The 19,156-nt window shown below is 40.9% G+C and overlaps 1 protein-coding gene across 2 annotated transcripts in view; it reads left to right on the top strand.

The window, feature by feature from the left end:
* TARS3 (threonyl-tRNA synthetase 3) overlaps window positions 1-19,156 on the top strand; it is a 97,920-nt gene that overhangs the window by 21,894 nt on the left and 56,870 nt on the right. Inside the window, exons 7-10 of one of the 2 annotated variants that reach the window (XM_064296235.1) lie at window positions 512-576; window positions 10,009-10,087; window positions 11,660-11,806; window positions 12,971-13,069. In XM_064296235.1, the coding sequence (XP_064152305.1) occupies window positions 512-576; window positions 10,009-10,087; window positions 11,660-11,806; window positions 12,971-13,069 (390 nt within the window). The remainder of the gene's footprint in view (window positions 1-511; window positions 577-10,008; window positions 10,088-11,659; window positions 11,807-12,970; window positions 13,070-19,156) is intronic. The other variant, XM_064296236.1, reaches the window with a different exon arrangement.

Below are 19,156 nucleotides of genomic sequence, written 5' to 3' on the forward strand. Positions count from 1 at the left end.
ATATAAAAAATCACCTGTACACGTAATCAGTATAAAAATAGGCATTTTGCGTTCTTTTTTCCACACTATGCCTCTGAAATCCAGTGTGTTTTATACTCACAGCGCAGCTCAGTTCAGCCTAGTCGCATTTCAAGTGCTCGGTAGCTGCACAGCTCGTAGCTCCAGGCCGTGGCTCCGGGCCGTGGCTCCAGGCCGTGGCTCCAGGCCGTGGTAGTGCAGCGCTCCAGGCCGTGGCTCCAGGCCATGGCTCCAGGCCATGGTAGTGCAGCGCTCCAGGCCGTGGCTCCGGGCCGTGGCTCCGGGCCGTGGCTCCGGGCCGTGGCTCCGGGCCGTGGCTCCGGGCCGTGGCTCGAGGCCGTGGCAGTGCAGCGCTACACCGCTGGCGCTTTCAGTCCCATGTCTCAGTGCCTAGAACAAGGTAGATGCCCATTCAGTGCTTGTTGGAAAAAGGTTTCTCTTTTTCACTTAGACTTTTTTTTGTGATAATATATGAATATATTTTCTTTTGTAGTACAATAAATTTAAATGCCGCATCCTGAATGAGAAGGTGAACACTCCAACAACCACAGTTTACAGGTAAGGTGAATATAAATCTTAAACGTTGCTTTAGGGGCTAGACTGGAGGGCGTTAGCAGTAGAAGCAGAGTGTGTCGGTGGTCTATTTATGAATTTGCGTAGTTGATATATTACTATCGTCAGGGGCTCTTAAAGAGAAGTCTTTACTTTTTAAGGTTTGGGGGTCCTTGTTCATTATAGGTGCAAGCCAATCCCCGACTACAGCCCAGCGTGCTCTGGTGGTGTCGTCCCTGATCTAAACTCTTGCCTGAGATTTGGACTCCTTTTTTTTAAATAACCAAGAAACAATTAGCCATTTTGTCATAAAAGCTGAATGCTTAAAAATAAAAAATAAACCCTTGGAGTTTGTTTTTAAAGTAAAACATCACAATGTATTTTGTATAAATTTTAGGTAATTTACTTTGAAAATTAGTGTAGAACAAGGAAATGGCTTGCTGATTTTATGCCAATGGAAGTGTTTTGAGTGCCTTGGGATGTGACAGTTAAAAGTGGTGTCTCTATTTATATGCACAGTTTCTTTCATAAAATATTCTGTGGCTTTTGAATATAAGCAAAGGAAGGCAGACTGGGATCTGAGGCTCCAAGACATTGCCTATCCTTGATCCCAAGTTAAAAATTGCCCCAAGAGTATGCAAACAAGTGAAATCCTTTACATAAAACGTAGGAGAATATTTCAGTAATTACAATTAATGCAAATGGACTAAATGCTCCAATCAAAAGGTAGAGAGTGGCAGAATGGATAAAAACGTGATGCAACTATATGCGGTTTACAGGAGACACATTTTAAACCCAAAGACACAAATAGGTTGAAAGTGAAAGGACGGAAAAAATACTCCATGCAAATAATACCCAAAAGAGAGCTGGGGTGGCACTCTTAATATCAGACAAAGTAGACTTTAAAACAAAATCTGTCAGAAGAGAAAGATGGACGTTATATAGTGATAAAAGGGTCAATTCATCAAGCAGATTTAACAGTCATAAATATATATGCACCCGACTTTGGAGCTCCTAAATATATAGAGCAAACACTGAGAGAATTGAAGGGAGAAATAGAAAGTACAAAAATAATAGTAGGAGACTTCAATATATCACTTTCAATATTGGGCAGAACATCTAGAAAGAAAATCAACAGGGAAACAGAGGACCTGAATAATGCTATAAACCACCTAGGCTTAACAGACATACATATAACATTCCACCCAATAACAGCACAGTGTACATTCTAATCCAGTGGAAATGGGTCATTCTCCAGGACAGACCACATTTTAGGTCACAAAGCAAGTCTTGATAAATTTAAAAAGATTGAAATCATACAAAGTATTTTATCTGACCACAACAAATGAAGATAGAAATCAGTGACCAAAAAAGAAAATACACAAACATGGAAATTAAACAACACACTATTAAACTACCAGCTGGTCAAGGAAGAAATCAAAAGAGAAATCACAAATTTCTTAGAGTCAAATGAAAATGCACAACATACCAAAACTTACGGGATGCAGCGAAGGCAGTACTCGGGGGAACGATATAGCAGTAAATGTCTACATGAAAAAAGAAGAAAGATCTCAAATCAAAAGCCTAACTCAACAATTCCAGTGACTGGAAAGAGAAGAGCAAACTAAGCCTAAACCTACCAGAAGAAAGGAAATAACACAGATCAGGGCATAAATAAATAAAATTGAAAACAGAAAAACAATAGAGAGAATCAATAAAACTAGAAGTTGTTCTTTGAAGAGATCAATAAAATTGACAAATCTTTATCTAGACTGACAAAGAAAAGATGGAAATAACCAAAATAAAAAATGAAAGAAAGGACATGAAAACTCACCCAATAGAAATGGAATTATGACAGAATATTATGAACAACTGTATGGCAATAAACTGGATAACCTAGATGAAATGGACAAATTCTTAGAAGCACACAGCCTACCCAAACTGAATGAAGAGGAAATAGAAAGTCACAACTTACCCATAACAAGTGAAGAGGTCGACTCAGTGATTAAAAACCTCCCAACAAGAAAAGTCCTCCACCAAATGGCTTCACGGGGGAATTCTACCAAACATATAGAGAATTGACAGAAATACTGTTTAAATTCTTCCCAAAGATGGAGAAGGAAGGAATATTCCCCAGTTCATCCTGTGAAGCAAACATAACCCAACCCAGACAACACCACAAGAGAAGAAAGCTGCAGGCCAATATCTCTTATATAAACCAAAAAAACCCAAACCCCTTGCCATCAAGTCAATTCCAACTCATAGCAACCCTACAGGACAGGGTAGAACTGCCCCGTAGGTCTTCCAAGGAGCGCCTGGTGGATTTGAACTGCCAGCCTTTTGGTTAGCAGCCATAGCTCTTAACCACTATGCCACCAGGGTTTCCCTTATCAATATAGATGAAAAAATACTCAACAAAATACTAGCGAACAGAATCCAACAGCATATTAAAAAGCCATACAAGCATGACCAAGTGGGATTTATTCTAGTTATGCAGTTTTGGGTATGCAGGGATGGTTCAACATTAGAAAATCAATCAACATAATACAGCACATCAATAGAACAAAGGAAAAGAACCACATGATCATCTATGGATGCAGAAAACGCATTTGATAAAATCCGACACCCTTTCTTGATGAAAACCCTAAAGAAAATTGGAATAGAAGGAAATTCCTCAGTATAATTCAGGGCATATATGAAAAGCCAACAGCCAACATTATATTTATTGGAGAAAGATCAAGACCTTGCCCCGTAAAACTGGGAACAAGGCAAGGATGCCTGCTCTCACAACTTCTATTAAATATTATATAAGAAGTCCTAGCCAGTGCAGTAAGATAAGAAAAAGTACCCAGATTGGAAAAGAAGTAAAATTATCTCTATTTGTGGATAATATAATTCTATATATAGAAAATCCCAAAGAGTCCACAAGAAAACTTCTAGAACTAATAGAGGAATTTAGCAAAGTTGCAGGGTACAAGGTAAATAAAAATCAGTTGAGTTTCTACACACCAGCAATGAGAAATCTGAAAGAAAAATTAGGAAAACAATTCCATTTACAGTAACATCTAAGAGAATAAAATACCTAAGATTAAATCTCTCCAGGGATATGAAGGACTTACACAATGAAAACTATAAAACACTGCTGAAAGAGATTAAACCAAACACCAAACCAAATTCTTTGCCATCAAATCAATTCTGACTCAAGCGACCCTATAGGACAGAGTAGAACTGCCTCGTACGGCTTCCAAGGAGCACCTGGTGAATTCAGACTGCCGACCTTTTGGTTAGCAGCTGTAGCTCTTAACCACTACACCACCAGGGTTTAAAGAAGACTTAAATAAATGGAAAGATGTTTCATGTTCTTGGATTGGAAGACTTAATATTCTTAATATGTCAGTATTACCTGTCTTAGTTATCTAGTGCTGCTGTAACAAATACCACAAATGCATGGCTTTAACAAACAAACTTATTCTTTCACAGTCTAGGAGGCTAGAAGCGCAAATTCAGGATTCCAGCTCCAGGGAAAGGCTTTCTCTGTCTGTCAGTTCTGGAGAAATTTCCTTGTCATCAATATTCCTCTGGGTCTAGTAGTTTTTCAGTGCAGGGACCCTGGGTCCAAAGGATGCACTCTTCTCCTGGCTCTTCTTTCTTGGTGGTATGAAGTCCATGTGCTGAGAAACTCCTAGACACAGAGAAAGATTGATGGCAAGGACATTCCCCCAGAACCAAAGGAGAGAAAGCCTTCCCCTGAGCTGGCACTCTGAATTTGGACTTCTAGCCTCCTAGACTGTGAGAGAATAAATTTCTATTTATTAAAGCCATCCGCTTGTGGTATATCTGTTACAGTAGCACTAGATAACTAAGACAGAATTTGGTACTAGGAGTGGGGTGACCCAAACCTTCATTCCTGAAGGGTCTGGGCCATTAGTAGTCATGTCAGAATTGGGTTGCTGTATTTTCCATTGACTTTAATCACAGGATGTGGTAGTACTAAGAGACATCCTTATAGATCCCCTGTGTTCCAGACATACTCTTCTTTACCTCCACTATGTAATATCAATTAGATTTCCTCTTGGTAATCAGGACCAATCACAGCAGCCAATATAGTAACTCCCTTCTTTACCTGTTGATCCAGAGGCATGAGGAGCCCAAAGTGGCTGGGTGGCATTCTTAACTTTCAGTTCAGTGAAATCAATGTTGTGTTTCCTAGTGGGAGTGATCTTCCCTCTGGAACTAAGACTCTAGACTCACAGAGCATAGGGTCGTGGGGACAGGAAGCAAAAATTTGGTGAGTGGGTCACTAGGGGTAATAGTGAGTGGTGCCATTCCCATTTCCACCCTTTGATTCCTGGGTGTGGGAGAAACAGTACTATATATTGGATGCTGGTTTAAAGCATATATAGCCTCCTGGAGAACATTGCCCCAACCCTGCAAAGTACTGCCTCCTAGCTTATGCTGTAGTTGTGTCTTTAGAAGGCCATTCCATCATTCTATCAAGCCAGCTGCTTCAGGTTGATGGGGAACATGGTAAGACCAGTGAATTCCATGAGCTTGGGCCCATTGCTGCACTACATTTGCTGTGAAGTGAGTCCCTTGATCAGAGGCAGTAGTGTGTGGGATACCATAATGGTGGATAAGGCACTCTGTAAGTCCACGGATGGTAGTTTGGCAGAAGCATTGCGTGCAGGGAAGGCACATCCATATCCAGAGTAAGCGTCTGTTCCAGTAAGAACAAAACACTGCCTTTTCCATAATGGAAGTGGTCCAGTGTAATCAACTTGCCACCAGGTTGCTGGCTGATCTCCTCAAGGAATGGGCCATACCGGGGACTGAGTGTTGGTCTCTGCTGCTGGTAGATTGGGCATTCAGCAGTGGCTGTAGCCAAGCCATCCTTGGTGAGTTAAAGTCCATGCTTTTTAGTCCATACATGACTTCCATCCCTACCACCGTGGCCACTTTGTTCATGAGCCACTGGGCAATAATGACAAGAGTGGCTGGGGAGAGAGGACGATTGTTTTCCACAGAATGTGTCGTCTTATCTGCTTGATTGTTAAAATCCTCCCCTGCTGAGTTTACCCTTTGGTGAGCACTCACATGAAATACAAATATCTTCACTTCTTTGGCTCATTCATAGAGGCCTATCTACATAACCTCTTCTCCATACCTCCTTGTCACCAGTTTTCCAATCATGTTTCTTTCAATTCACTGACCATTCAGCTAAACCATTGACCACAACCCATGAATCAGTATACAATGGCACATCTGGCCATTTCTCCACCCAAGGAAAGTGAACAACCAGATGCACTGCTCAAAGTTTTGCCCATTGGGAGGTTTTCCCTTCACCACTGTCCTTCAGGGAGGTCTAAGCAAGGGACTATAGTGCTGCAGCTGTCCACTTTTGAGGGGTGCCTGCATATCACACAGAACCATCTGTAAACTAGGCATGAGTTTTCTTTTTCTTAGTCAACTGATCATAAGGAGTTCCCCATGAGGCCAAAGGTACAGTCTGGCAGAGGGCAGATAATGTGACAGGAGTGGAGACCATGGGCATTTGGGTCACGTCCTCATCCAACTTGTGCCTTAGGTCCTGCTCAGGCCTGATCTTGTGTATACCACTTCCATTTAATGATGGAGTGCTGCTGTGCACATCCAACTTTATGGCTCTGTGGGTCAGACAACACCCAGTTCATGATAGGCAGCTCAGGCCACGTGGTGACTTGGTAGCCCGTGGTTAAGCTGTTTCTCAAAAGGAGGGTAGTCAATCTACAGAGGATGGCAAGCTTTGCTCCAAAATCCTGAGGGTCTGCACTATGATTCACCAATAGGGACCTGCCAAGACTCCAAACAGCATCTCTTTCTGCCACTGACACTTCAAGCACCATTGGATCAGCTGGATCATATGGCCCAAGTGGCAGAGCTACTTGCACGGCACCTGAATCTGTTGTAGAGCCTTCTCTTGTTCTGGGCCCTACTCAAAATATCAGCTTTTCAAGTCAGTTGATAAATGGGTCTGAGTAGCACATCCAAATGAGGGATATGTTGCTTCAAAAATCCAAAGAGGCCCACTAGGCATTGTGCCTCCTTTTGTAGTTATGGGAGGGGCCAGATGGAATAACTTATCCTTCACTTTAGAAGGAATGTCTTTGTATGCCCCACACCACTGGACTCCTAGAAATTTCACTGAGGTGGAAGGCACTTGAATTTTTGTGTAATTAATTTCCCACCCTCTGTCATGCAAATGTTTTACTGATAAATCCAGAATCATTGACAGTAGGTCCCGTCAACCTAACACCATCAATGTAAGGGACCAGTGTGACGTCTTGTGGAAGGGAAAGGTGATCAAGGTCCCTGCAGACTAAATTATGATATAGAGCTGGAAAGTCAATATACCTCTGAGGTAGGACCGTAAAGGTGTATTGCTGGCCTTGTCAGCTGAAGGCAAACTGTTTCTGGTGGTCCTTTCAAAGAGGTATGGAGAAAAAGACATTAGCCAGATCAATAACTGCAATCCCAATCAAACTTCCAGCAGCCTTCTTTACAGAAATAGAAAAATGAATCCTCAACTATATATGGAATGTGAAGAGGCCCCAAATAGATAAAACAGTGTTGAAAGAGAAGAGCAAAGTAGGAGGACTCGCACACTTAATGATTTCAAAACATACTGTACAGCCACAGTAATCAAAACAGCCTGGTCCTGGTATAACCACAGACACATAAACCAAAGGAGTAGAATTGAGAGTCCAGAAATAAACCCACACGTTTATGGTCAGCTGATTTTTGACAAGGGTGTTAAGTCCATTCGATGAGGAAAGAAGAGTCTCTTCAATAAATGGTGCTAGGAAAACTGGATTTACACAGGCAGAAAAATGAAACTGGATTCATGTCCCACATCATATGCAAAAACAAATTCAAAATGGATTAAGGACCTAAATGTGAAAACTAAAGCCATAAACTTCTTCGAAGATGTTGGGGGAATGGTCTGCCTCCAGAGCATTCTCTGTTATGTAGCCTGGGAATTGGGTTGCTTTCTCTCTTCAAGTTCCTTCCCCTTGTCAGAGAAACCTTGCCCCTGTTCTGGGCACACAGTAACTCGTGTGTCTCTTGCATATGCATGGGCACCATATGGTATCTGGCCAACCCCACTTCTATATTTGTTCCCAGAGGGAATGCGGTTGGCAGTTTGAATCTACCAGATGCTTCTTGGAAACCGTATAGGGCAGTTCTGCTCTGTCCTATAGGGTCGCTATGAGTCGGAATCGATTAGACGGCAACAGGTTTGGTTTTTGGTTTTTTTATTGTGGCACAAGAGGGAGAATGTGCCAGATTGTAAGAACCACCCTCAAGGGATGGACTGAAGGGTATCCAGGCTTTGTGAGGCTCAATTTGAGTGCCCTCATGTGACCTCCTAGTTCACTACAGTTTGCTAAGTCATCCTTATGTAAGCCCCTGGCTTGTAGCCACTATTTTCCACCACTTCTATTATGTTTTCTCCCCTACTGCAGAGTATGGAGACCTCCTTTGATACTGCTGCCTCTTAGGGCTCACTTAACAAAAGTACAAACAGAAAAGATAAATAAATGGGACCTCATAAAAATGAAAAACTCTTGTTCATCAAAAGACTTTACCAAAAAAGTGAAAAGACAAGCTACTGACTGGGAGAATATCTTTGTAAACCATGTATCTGAGAAGAATCTAATAACCAAAATATTTATGAAACTTCAACAACAACAAAATGACAACCCAATCATAAAATGGGCAAAAGACTTCAATAGACATTTCACTAAAGAGAACATTCAAATGGCCACCAAACACATGAAAAGATGCTCAGTATCATTAGCTATCAGAGAGATGCAAATCCAAACCACAGTGAGATACCATTTCACTCCCACTAGGGTGGATAAGATTAAAAAAAAAAAAAAACCCAAAACGAGTGTTGACAAGGATGTGGAGAAATTGGAACCCTTATCCATTCCTGGTGGGAATGCAAAATGGTACAGCCATTGTGGAAAACGGTGTGACAGTTTCTCAAAACACTAAAAATAGAACTACCATACTAGAAATTCCACTCCTAGATATTATGCCCCAAAAACTCGAAAGCAGAGACTGAAACAGAGACTTGTACACCAATGTCATTTCAGCACTGTTCACAATTGCCAAAAGGTAGAAACAACATAAATGCCTATCAACAGATGAATGATAAAGAAAATGTGGTACATACATAGGATGGAATACTACTCAGCCAGTGGGAGAAATGAAGTCTTGATACATGCTGCAATATGGATGGAACTTGAAGACATTATGCTGAGCAAAATAAGCCAATCACAAAAGGACAAATATTGTATGACCTCACTTATATAGTGGTTACTTATATAGTGGTTACTGGGGTGGAAGGCAGGGAGAAAAGGGAGGTTAATGATGATGGAAAACTCGCCTTGATTAAGGGTAGGGCTGCACAGCTGATTGATGTAATTGCTGCCAATAAGTTGTACACCTGTAAAAAGCTGAATTGGCAAGAGTTGTGTGATAGATATATTTACAACAACAACAACAACAAAAATAGCTGAGGCTGCTTATGTACAACCACACACCTCATGGAATTTGGTTCCTTGGTTTGGAGGTTTAGGGTCATGGTTTCATGGGACGCCCCAGTTAATTGGCCTGGTAATGTGTTTAGTGCCTCTGTTGTACCTCCTGGCTCAATGCATAGTGCCTGGGGTCTTAAAAGCTTGAGCGGCCATTCAAGGCACAGCACCTGATCTCTAGTCACCTGGAGCAACAGAGAAAGAAGGAGAGTCAGGAATAGGAGGAGGAACTGGAAAGTGCGGCTAATTGCCTCCATGAACAGCTGCTCCCTTTGCCGTGAGATCAGAAGTGGATTGTGCAGGGCTACCAGTACTGATCACTTTGATCAAAGATTCCATAGGAGAATCTGATCAAAAGGGGGAAAATGTAGGACAGAATTTAAAATTTTCATAGACTCTAGACTTCCTGGAGCCATGGAGGGTGGGTAAACCCCTGAAACTATTGCCCTGGGATAATCTAGGTCTTAAACCAAAAATATCCTCTGAATTCATCTTAAAATCAAACAATAGCTTAGCTTAACCAGTAAAAAATGTCCACCTTGAGCATTCTGCTCTTTTTTAGGATTTATATGGGATCAGATTGACTACAGCAACTTGAAAGATTAGATAGGAAACGGGATGCAGTCAGTTTATGTTAGTGAGGGAGGAACAGCTCAGGAAAGGAGGATGAGAATGGTTGCACAACTCAAAGAGTGTAATCAGTGTCACAAATTTGTACATGGAGAAACTGCTGAATTGGCATATGTTTTACTGTATGTATTCTCAACAACAAAATAAATTTAGGAAATATATGATAATATGGTTAATAATGAATAGCCCAGAAAACTATGATAGTGTCTTAAATATTTCATTATAGATGCGGTCCACTAATTGACCTTTGTAAAGGTCCACATGTAAGACACACTGGAATAATTAAAACCATAAAAATTTTCAAGGTAAGTATTAACTTTTTTTAATACGATAAATTTTAGTTTGAACTAGATAATAAGATTTCTATCATATCTTTTATAATCTCAACATCATGACATTTAAAAATACCTCATTGTTACCTGAATGAGAATAAATAATGTTTTAGAATTTTGATAATTAGAAGAGTATACGTAGCTTGTAATTGTTTATCATTTAACTTTGTGTTACAGTGCATTTCTTTTTCATGTGATATTTTAAGATACTGTTCTGTGTACTACAGTTTTCTTGAATCACCCTAATGTGAGCAAGAAAATTTGTCTGGATGTGAGAATAACATACCACAGGAAAAATAAAGAACAAAAGGGGCATGACAGTGTAATGGAGAACACTTGGCTCTGGGAATCAGAAGCAGGGCCCCTGTTTCTGTTTTGCCAGGACCATGGCTTTTTGTAGTCCTCACCTGTCTGGGCCTTGGTTTTCTCACAGGTAAAGTTATAGGTTGGATGACAACACTGTTTTTTTCTTTTAATAAGTTTATTTTTTGTTGTTGTTGAACATATACATGTCAGAACATAAACAATTAACCAATTTCTGCATATCCAATTCAGTGACATTGATTACATTCTTAAGTCATGCAAACATTCTCACCCTCTTTTTCCAAATTGTTTCTCCACCATTAACATAAACTCACTTCCCCCTAAGCTTCCTATCCAACCTTTTGAGTGACAGTAGTCTTAACTGTTGATCCATAGATGCCAAAAAAACATTAAAAAAAAAAAATGTATTGTGCTAGAACATATATTGCAAAAAAAAATTGCTGTTTTAACCATTTTTTGGTGTACAGTTTGGTGACGTTAACTACCTCTGCCATGTTGTACATCCACCAAGGTACCATCACCACTGTTTCCAGGATTTTTTCATCATCGTAAGCAGAACTCAGTACCCCTGAAGCAGTAACTCCCCATTCCCGCTTCCCTCCAGCCCTTAATAACCCCTAATCTACTTTGGTCTCTATGTATTTACCTGTTGTAGATGTTTCTTGTGAGTGGGATCACATAGTATTTGTCCTTTTTCAACTGGCTTATTTCACTCAGCCTAATGTTTTCAAGGTTTATCCATGTTGTGGCACATAGAAGGACCTCATTTCTCCTTATAGCTCAGTCATATCCCATGTATGTACTTGCCACATTTTTTTTTTATCCATTCATCTGTTGATGGACACTTGGCTGTTCCCACCTTCTGGCTGTTGTGAATAGTGCTGCAGTCAACAAGGCAGAACTTTGCTTCCTGATACCTCCTCCTTCTCCTGCCCTCTCCTCCGTGCTAGCGGTTGCTATTTAACATTCCTTCATTTTCACTCTTTTCTCACTGTCATGCCTCGAATTCACAGCAGATTTTTTACATAGTTTACTGATTAATTGTATAATTTGGGCTGGCAAGGTTTAATTAGGATCTTCGAGGTTCTTTCCAGCACTACAAAAAGTATTCCTTAAGCAAACTGTGTTGAAGTTATGGTGGAAAATTGTGTACATAGGTAATAGCACTTTTATTTATGACAAATATATAATATGGTTACTGATACCTTGTTTGATGTTTAGAATTCCTCAACATACTGGGACGGCAATCCTGAAATGGAAACATTGCAGAGGATCTATGGTATATCCTTTCCTGATAACAAGATGATGAAAACCTGGGAAAAGTTCCAAGAGGAAGCTAAGAACCGAGATCACAGGAAAATTGGGAAGGTAGGCCCCAAATCCTAATCACTATTGAGCTAGAAACATTTGTGGTTTCTTTGGTTTGTGATTGCATCTCATTAAACTAAATATGTTTAAAAATTTTTCTTCTACTCCTATCTGCTGTTATGCTTGCCATCATAGGCTGCTGTTGAGTTCTTCCATGCTCGTATCCTTAAAAATGTCTTCTAAACGCTTTCCTTCCTGTATATTTATTAGATTTTAAAAATTGCACCCTTATATTATTTTTATCATGGTACCAGAATAAAGTTGCTTTTTAAATTGTGTCCACATGATAGAAGACTTTGTATTTGGGGAGCAGAGTACTGTGGTAGGAAGTGAAAGAGATTCAAAAGCAAGGAGGCCTGGGTTTAATCTCACGTCTTTCACTGATGAGCTTTTACTTGCTGGGCAAGATAGTCCCTGGTGAGACTCAGGATCCTGGTCTGTCTTGCAGGCTTGCAGGGCTGATGTCAGGACAGACACTGGTAACGGTGCTCAGCAGGTGACAGCTATCCATGGTCAGGAGCATCCCCCCTCCCCACAACAGACTTTTCTGATCTTTTTGCCACATTGTTTCACCATTAGATCTTACTTTAAGTGTGCTAAGAAAATTAGCATTAAACAATAAAAGGTCAAATAAAAGCTAAGAAGGCACTGATGGTTCAGAGGTAGAATTCTCGCCTTCCATGTGGGAGACCCAGGTTAGATTGCCCGCTGGTACACCGCAGGTGAGGCCACCACACATCTGTCGGCGGGCCGTGCGTGGTGCTATGCTGGTGAACAGGTTACAGCGGAGCCTCCAGGCTAAGCTGGACCAGGAAGGAAGGCCTGGCGATCTACCTCCGAAAATCAGCCAATGACAACCCTATAAATCAAAACGGTCCGATGCTGCAGAATATGGGGTTGCCATGAGCCAGAGGCTGACTTGACGGCAGCTGACAAAATAGAAGCTAAGTTTAAAGCTAAGTGACCATAAACATTAACTACAGTTTTACACGTCGTATCACATGTAGTTAGGTGGTAAGTACTGAGGGGCTTTTGAATCTCCATTATGAGAAGATGGAAATGATGCCTGGGCAGACAGGCTTTATCCCTCGCATGTCACATATATGCAGTAAATATGAAGCAGCAACAGGGGAAGTTTGAAGTGCAATTATTGTTTCACTCTAGGAACAAGAGCTTTTCTTTTTTCATGATCTGAGTCCTGGAAGCTGTTTTTTTCTTCCCAGAGGAGCCTTCATTTACAATACACTTACGGATTTCATACGAGTAAGTTTATTTTTAAAATATTTTATTCTTAATTCAATTTAACTTTGCTATTTTCTCTCCTAATGAACAATTTTATGTTAGTAATATTAATAAGAATTCTGAACATGAAAGAGAAATACCGGATTGTACCTTCTAATAAAAACATTGAGATAATTCCTGTTTTACACAAATAAAGTGCAGTCTTGGCATTTACTAACTGTATCTCTATGAAGTTTCTAGAGCATGTACAATACGGAGACAAGCATTGACCAAATGTGGAACTCCCTGTGAAAGAGGAGAGAGGCTAAATGTCTGATCTGGCACAGGACACGAAGCTAGGAAGCATTGCTTCGCAAAATGTGGTCTGGGGACCAGTGGTGCGCTTCATTTGTCTGTGAAGTGATTCACAGGTGATTGGCAGCTCCAGAGGAAAGAGTGAACAAAAAATTTTATAAAATACCTTTAAGAATTGCTTTTTGAGAGAGTTTTTTTTCCCCCTAGACTAATAGAAGTTCATGCACTGGTATTTACATTGGGGGGACTGCGTAAATATTGTCCACACCTCCACGTGGACTGCTCAGATTACGTTGCCTTTCTTGCACCTTTTTATCTTTCCTGGAATTAATAATAACCAAAGATTTTCATCTTTTTCGTTTTCTGTGTGCCTGTCACTAATTAACCCTCAGACTTTCACTCAAAACTGCAGAACTCCTTGCAGCTTATTCCGATGGTTCAGGTAATTATTCAGTTAATTGTTGTTTCAAGCTCAGCCCTTTTCACTCGTAATTAACTTGCTGCTGCCAAGATTCCTGCCAGCTGTTGTCTTGGGACTTTGCGTCATCATCCTGGCTCCTTCTTCTGATGTTTCTGCCATGTTGAAGCCCCTATTTCCTGATCCTATGCCTTCCTCTTTCTCGGTCATCCCTCTCATTTGGGTGGAGCGCTTTCCTCAGTAACTCCCTGAGAAAAGGTGCGTGGCATGTGCTGGTTGTTTTGTCTCCCTCCTTCTCTGTCTGCACCCTGGAGCCTGGCCTCTAGGGACTGTATCACCTGGGCTGCCAATCTTCTGAGAGAATTTGTATCTGAAAATAGCAGGCAGTGGTAGGAGATGAGAGGACTGGGTGAGGGAGGGGATGAACAGCGTGGGAGTGAGCCTTGAAGAATCACTGAAAATTGTCAGAGACTAAGAGGGAAGGGAGGACCACCACAGCTGCGGTTTTGGCTGTGCTGTCTTACTGGAACATCAGCACAGCCTTGGTAGCATGGACTCAAGGTTGGGGGTGGACTAGGTGGAGAAAAAAAGAAAGCCTTTACGGAGGCCTTAAAGGAATGTCTCATCTCTTATAGATGCAGGACAGACTCAGCAAATGATCAGGCCCAAGGCCTGCTTGTATGGGTTACAGGATGGTAAAGCCGTTTAAATACACGACCCCAGTGGTCTCTTACGCTAAGGTAGGGGTGCTGACTGGGGAGCAGTGGGTCCCTGAGCCTTGAAATGGGAATATTTGACAGACACAGCTGAGGCTGAGAACTTTTAACTCCCAAATACCCTTGTCTGAAGGAATTGACCTTTTCAGGAGTTAAAAAAAAAACCTTTCTGGGACTTAACATGTTTTTTCTATTGGCTTTGAATTATATGGCCTGTCTTTTTCCCGTATCTAGTAATTTTTATTGTTTGCCAGATATTATATAAAATATCTGCAGGATTGAAGGCAGATCACTCAATCTATTCAGGGACTAAGCTGGGTTAGGGCTGGACTTCCATTTTGATAAGAATCTATCTACCTCTGATTTATCCCTATTTCTAGGATATGGCCTTCTGAGGCTTTCAATTGAGAGTCTGGTGGGTCTGTGTCTCTACAGCACTGAAAGACCTCAGGAGAGTCAGTGCTGCCCTTCTGAGATGTTCTAGTACTAGGTAACAAGCTATTCCTAGTGTTGCAGAGTGACAACTTTCCCCAAAGCCTTCTGCAACAAAAAGACGTGTATTATAACACATCAGAAAACAAAAAATGGGAGATGGGCAGCAAGCACTCAGGCTGTAAACAGACCAAAATCCAAAGAAGTACAATTTTCAGGTGCTTTTTATACAGTTTTGACAGGTGCTGATTCATTGTAAGGGTTCTTCAACGTGCCCTTTATAGTCATTGGAACACATACCTGTGAGTAAGTTACTTAGATGCTGTGATTCATTAAAGTAAAGACAAAGGACTAAGATCATGATTAGGTGACCTTTTTTGTTTTTCCTAAACCTGGTCTCTTGGCTCAGGGGTCCTGGGTCTGTCAAAGGATGGTTCTTTTTTATTATGTTGGCTACATGTAGTATTGGGTAGATCTTTAACCCGCTCCCTGGGGTAAATCGTTGATTAGTTTTTGGTACGCATGTCCAGTCCACTGAACCGGTTAGAGTACCGTGTTCTGACCTTTGATGTAGTTTTTGTTTGAAGTTCCGTAGATCCTGGCGAACACGTTGGCCATTCGTGGTTCCAGGCTGCTGTGGTTAGGTTAACCCTTTATCACTACTCTTATCCAGTTACCACATCAGCTCGAAATCCACGAATATGTCGCCTGAACCAGGTCCAGGTGCAGATGAGGCTCCTCAGGTGCAGTTCCCTAGGCCCAGATCATGGACTACAGTTCCTCTCCACCTTAGGACCTGTGACCTAAAGAGATGAGCTGTCTGCCCCGTCCCTGCTTCTCACACAGTGTAAAATGATGGTAGAGAAATCCAGTGCAGTAGATGCTCCTATTGAAAAGGCGCGGGCGAGAATAGGAGGCGCACAGTAACCACCGACCCGTAGAAATTCTGACATCTGCCGGTTCCCTCTGCTCCAGGATCAAAAATCGCACGTGGATTGTTGCTGTTAGTTGCCATGGAGTCAGCTCCAACTCATGGCGACCTTACATGTTACAGAGTGAACTGTTAAGGATCCTGAGCCATCTTCATGATCGTTGGAATGTTTGAGCCCATTGTTGTGGCTAGGATGTCAATCCATCTCATAGAGGGCTTCCCTTATTTTTGTTGACCCTCTCCTTTACCAAGGAGCCCTGGTGGGGAAGTGGTTAAGAGCTCAGGCTGCTAACCAAAAGGTTGGCAGTTCAGATCCAACTGCTACTCCTTGGAAACCCTGTGGGACAGTTCTGTCCTGTCCTACAGGGTTGCTATGAGTCAGAATCTACTTGATAGCACACAGCAACAACAACTGCTTCACCAAACACGATGTCCTTTTCTAGCATTTGGTTTTTCCTGATGACATATCCAAAGTAAGCTATCTGAAGTTTGCTATCCTCACTTTTAAGGAACATTCTAGTTGTATTTCTTTGAAGATTTCTTTGATCTTTTGGCAGTCCATGGTATATTTAATATTCTTCACCAACACCACATCACTCAATTTTGCTCCCTCTAGGCTCTGATTCTGCCCTCTGAGTCATCTTTCGTTTTCCGTAAGAAATGGCCCACATGTGCCCCAGAGTAGCTCTCAGTATTCTCAGCCTGATTCCTTCCTGTAGAAGGCTGGGGGTCCAAAGGCCTCATTTCATTTTGTGCTGTCTTTGTCCTTTTCAGCCTAAGCTAGTGCAGTTCCTTTAAAACATTGTGGGTCTTTTATATACATATATAACCAACACCATTAGGGAGAAGCCATGCCACATCTTTTTCTGGACAGATCCCTTCTACCTAGGACTCCCCGTGAGGCTGCTGGGAGACCATGCATTCAGGGGTCTTAAAAGCCTTAACATTTAACTGAGAGGGACAAGCACACCCTTAAGACTCTCAGAAGCCCTCCTAGGTATTCACTTGGATTGCTCTGAGGTTTTGACAAGGGGTCAGTCTTATAGCACTCTTAACATCTCTCTTTACTGAAGCCATGCTTTAGTGGTTATAACCTGTTATTTTGTCTTTGTCCTGAAGCCATTTCTCATCTTGGGAATCTTCTGCTCGGAGAGTCCAGGGTTTAGAAAGTTTTATTTTTGAACTTAGCAAGTTCTGGCACTTTTATATTTCTTCTAAATTTGGCTCAAAAACTTAATAGTTTCCTCATTAGTTTACCTTTCTCTTTTTATGTTTTATCATAGGCAGCTAGAAGAAGCCAGTTGTCCCTTTCTACATTCTGTATGTACATCTCCCCAGGAAAATCCATGAATTCTTTGGATACTCTTTCTGTTTCCCATGTTACCTGAGGTGGAGGTGTTGCCAAATTTCTACCACCACATAACAAGAGTTCCGTTTTCCTCAAAATCCAACAGCATTTTCCTCATGGTCCTTCAAGTTTTCACAGACAGTTTCTTGAGTCGCTTCTAGCCTCTGCTCATCACCTGCCCACAAAACAAAAGCTACAAGTTCTAGCTTTCTGGCGTAGGAGCACCCATGTCCAGTGCCAAATTCTATTCTGGTTGTCTATTGCATTGTAACAAAATATTCCAAAACTTAGTGCCTAAAACTGCCATTTCATTATTATCTTTCATGTTCAAAGTGGTTCTTGCTCATCTGGATGGTTCTTGCATTGGGTTCCTTATATGATGGCAATCAGGTGGGGGCTGAGGCCAGTTGTTGATTGAGGTATAAATTACATTTATTAAAATGCACAAACCTGAAGCATACAGCTAGTGTACACGTATGTGTACATCTCTGCAGCCACCACCAAAATCAAGACATAGAACACGTCTATCGTCCCATAAGGCCCTCTTGCATCTCTTCACAGGCAGTACCTGCCTCCCTTCCTGCCACTGAGTTAATCTCTATGCTGATTTCTATCACCGTAGATTAATTTTGCTTGGTCTTAATTTCATGTAACAGCATATACTCTTTTGTTTCTGGCTTCTTGTGTTCAACTAATGTCTGAGATTTATTCAACTTGTGTGTATAATAGTTTGTTTTTTTTAAATTGTTTTGAGGCTTTCCATTTTATGAATATAGTGTATTCTTCTATAGATGTACACTTAGGCTGTTTCCAGTTTGGAGCTATTATAAATGAAGCTGCCATGAACATTCATATACACATATTTTTGTACACTCAAATACTCACTTCTCTTGGATATGTACCCAGGAGTGAAATTGTTGGGTCATAGGGTAGCTGTATGATTAACTTCTTAAGAAAATGCTGAACAGTTTTTATGTGGTTGAACTTTTATATTCCTTCCAGAAGTATATGATCATACCAGTTACTCCACACCTTGTTAACACTTAGTACTATCAGTCTGTCATTCTGGTAGGTGTAATGGTGGTTTTATTTTGCATTTCCTGGATGAAAAATGGTGCTGAGAGCCTTTTCATATGCTTATTGGCCATTTGGACATCCTCTTTTGTGAAGTCCTTGTTTAGCTATTTTGGCCATTTTTTAAATTGGGTTGTCTTTTTGTTATTGATTTGTAGGAGTTCTTTCTGTATTCTGAATATGAGCCCTTTGTGTTGTGTATGAGTCTCTATGTATTGTGTGTTTTTTTCAGTCTGTGGCTTGTTTTTTTACTTTCTTAATGAAGTCTTCTGGCCAACAGTTCTTAGGTTTAATGAAGTCCAGTTTATAATTTTTTCTTTTCAAGTTAGTGTTTTTTATGTCCTTTTTCAGAAATCTTTGTCTGCTTCAGACTCATGAGGCTATTCTCCTGTGCTCTTTTATGGAAGCTTGATTATATTTGCTTTCTTAAGGCTAGGATCTACCTTGAATTAATTTTTAGGATCTGTGGAAGGTAGGGGTCAAGGTTCATTTTCATCTGCAGCGGCTTCAATACCATTTATTGCAATGGCATCTTTGTCCTAAGTCAGATAATCATATGTATGTGGGTCTGTTTCTGGGTATTTATTTTGTTCCTTTGGTCTCTTTATCTGTCCTTGCATCAACATCACATTGTCTTGATTACTGTAATATAGCTTAATTCTTGATCTCAGTAGTTTAAATTCTTCAGTTCTGCTCATCTTCAGGATTATTTTGGCTATTCTGGATTCTTTGCATTTCTATGTAAGTTTCAAAATAAACTTTAAATTTCCTTTAAAGAAAATTTTGGGATTTTGACAACCACCGTGACAAATCACAGCAGAGGCACCTGGACAGAAAAAATAAAAAGCAGGAGAAAAATGTAAAACAAAAAATCAAATTCACAAAAAAGCTCCAA

Source organism: Loxodonta africana, chromosome 13, assembly GCF_030014295.1.
Source record: "Loxodonta africana isolate mLoxAfr1 chromosome 13, mLoxAfr1.hap2, whole genome shotgun sequence".
NCBI classification, from domain to species: domain Eukaryota; kingdom Metazoa; phylum Chordata; class Mammalia; order Proboscidea; family Elephantidae; genus Loxodonta; species Loxodonta africana.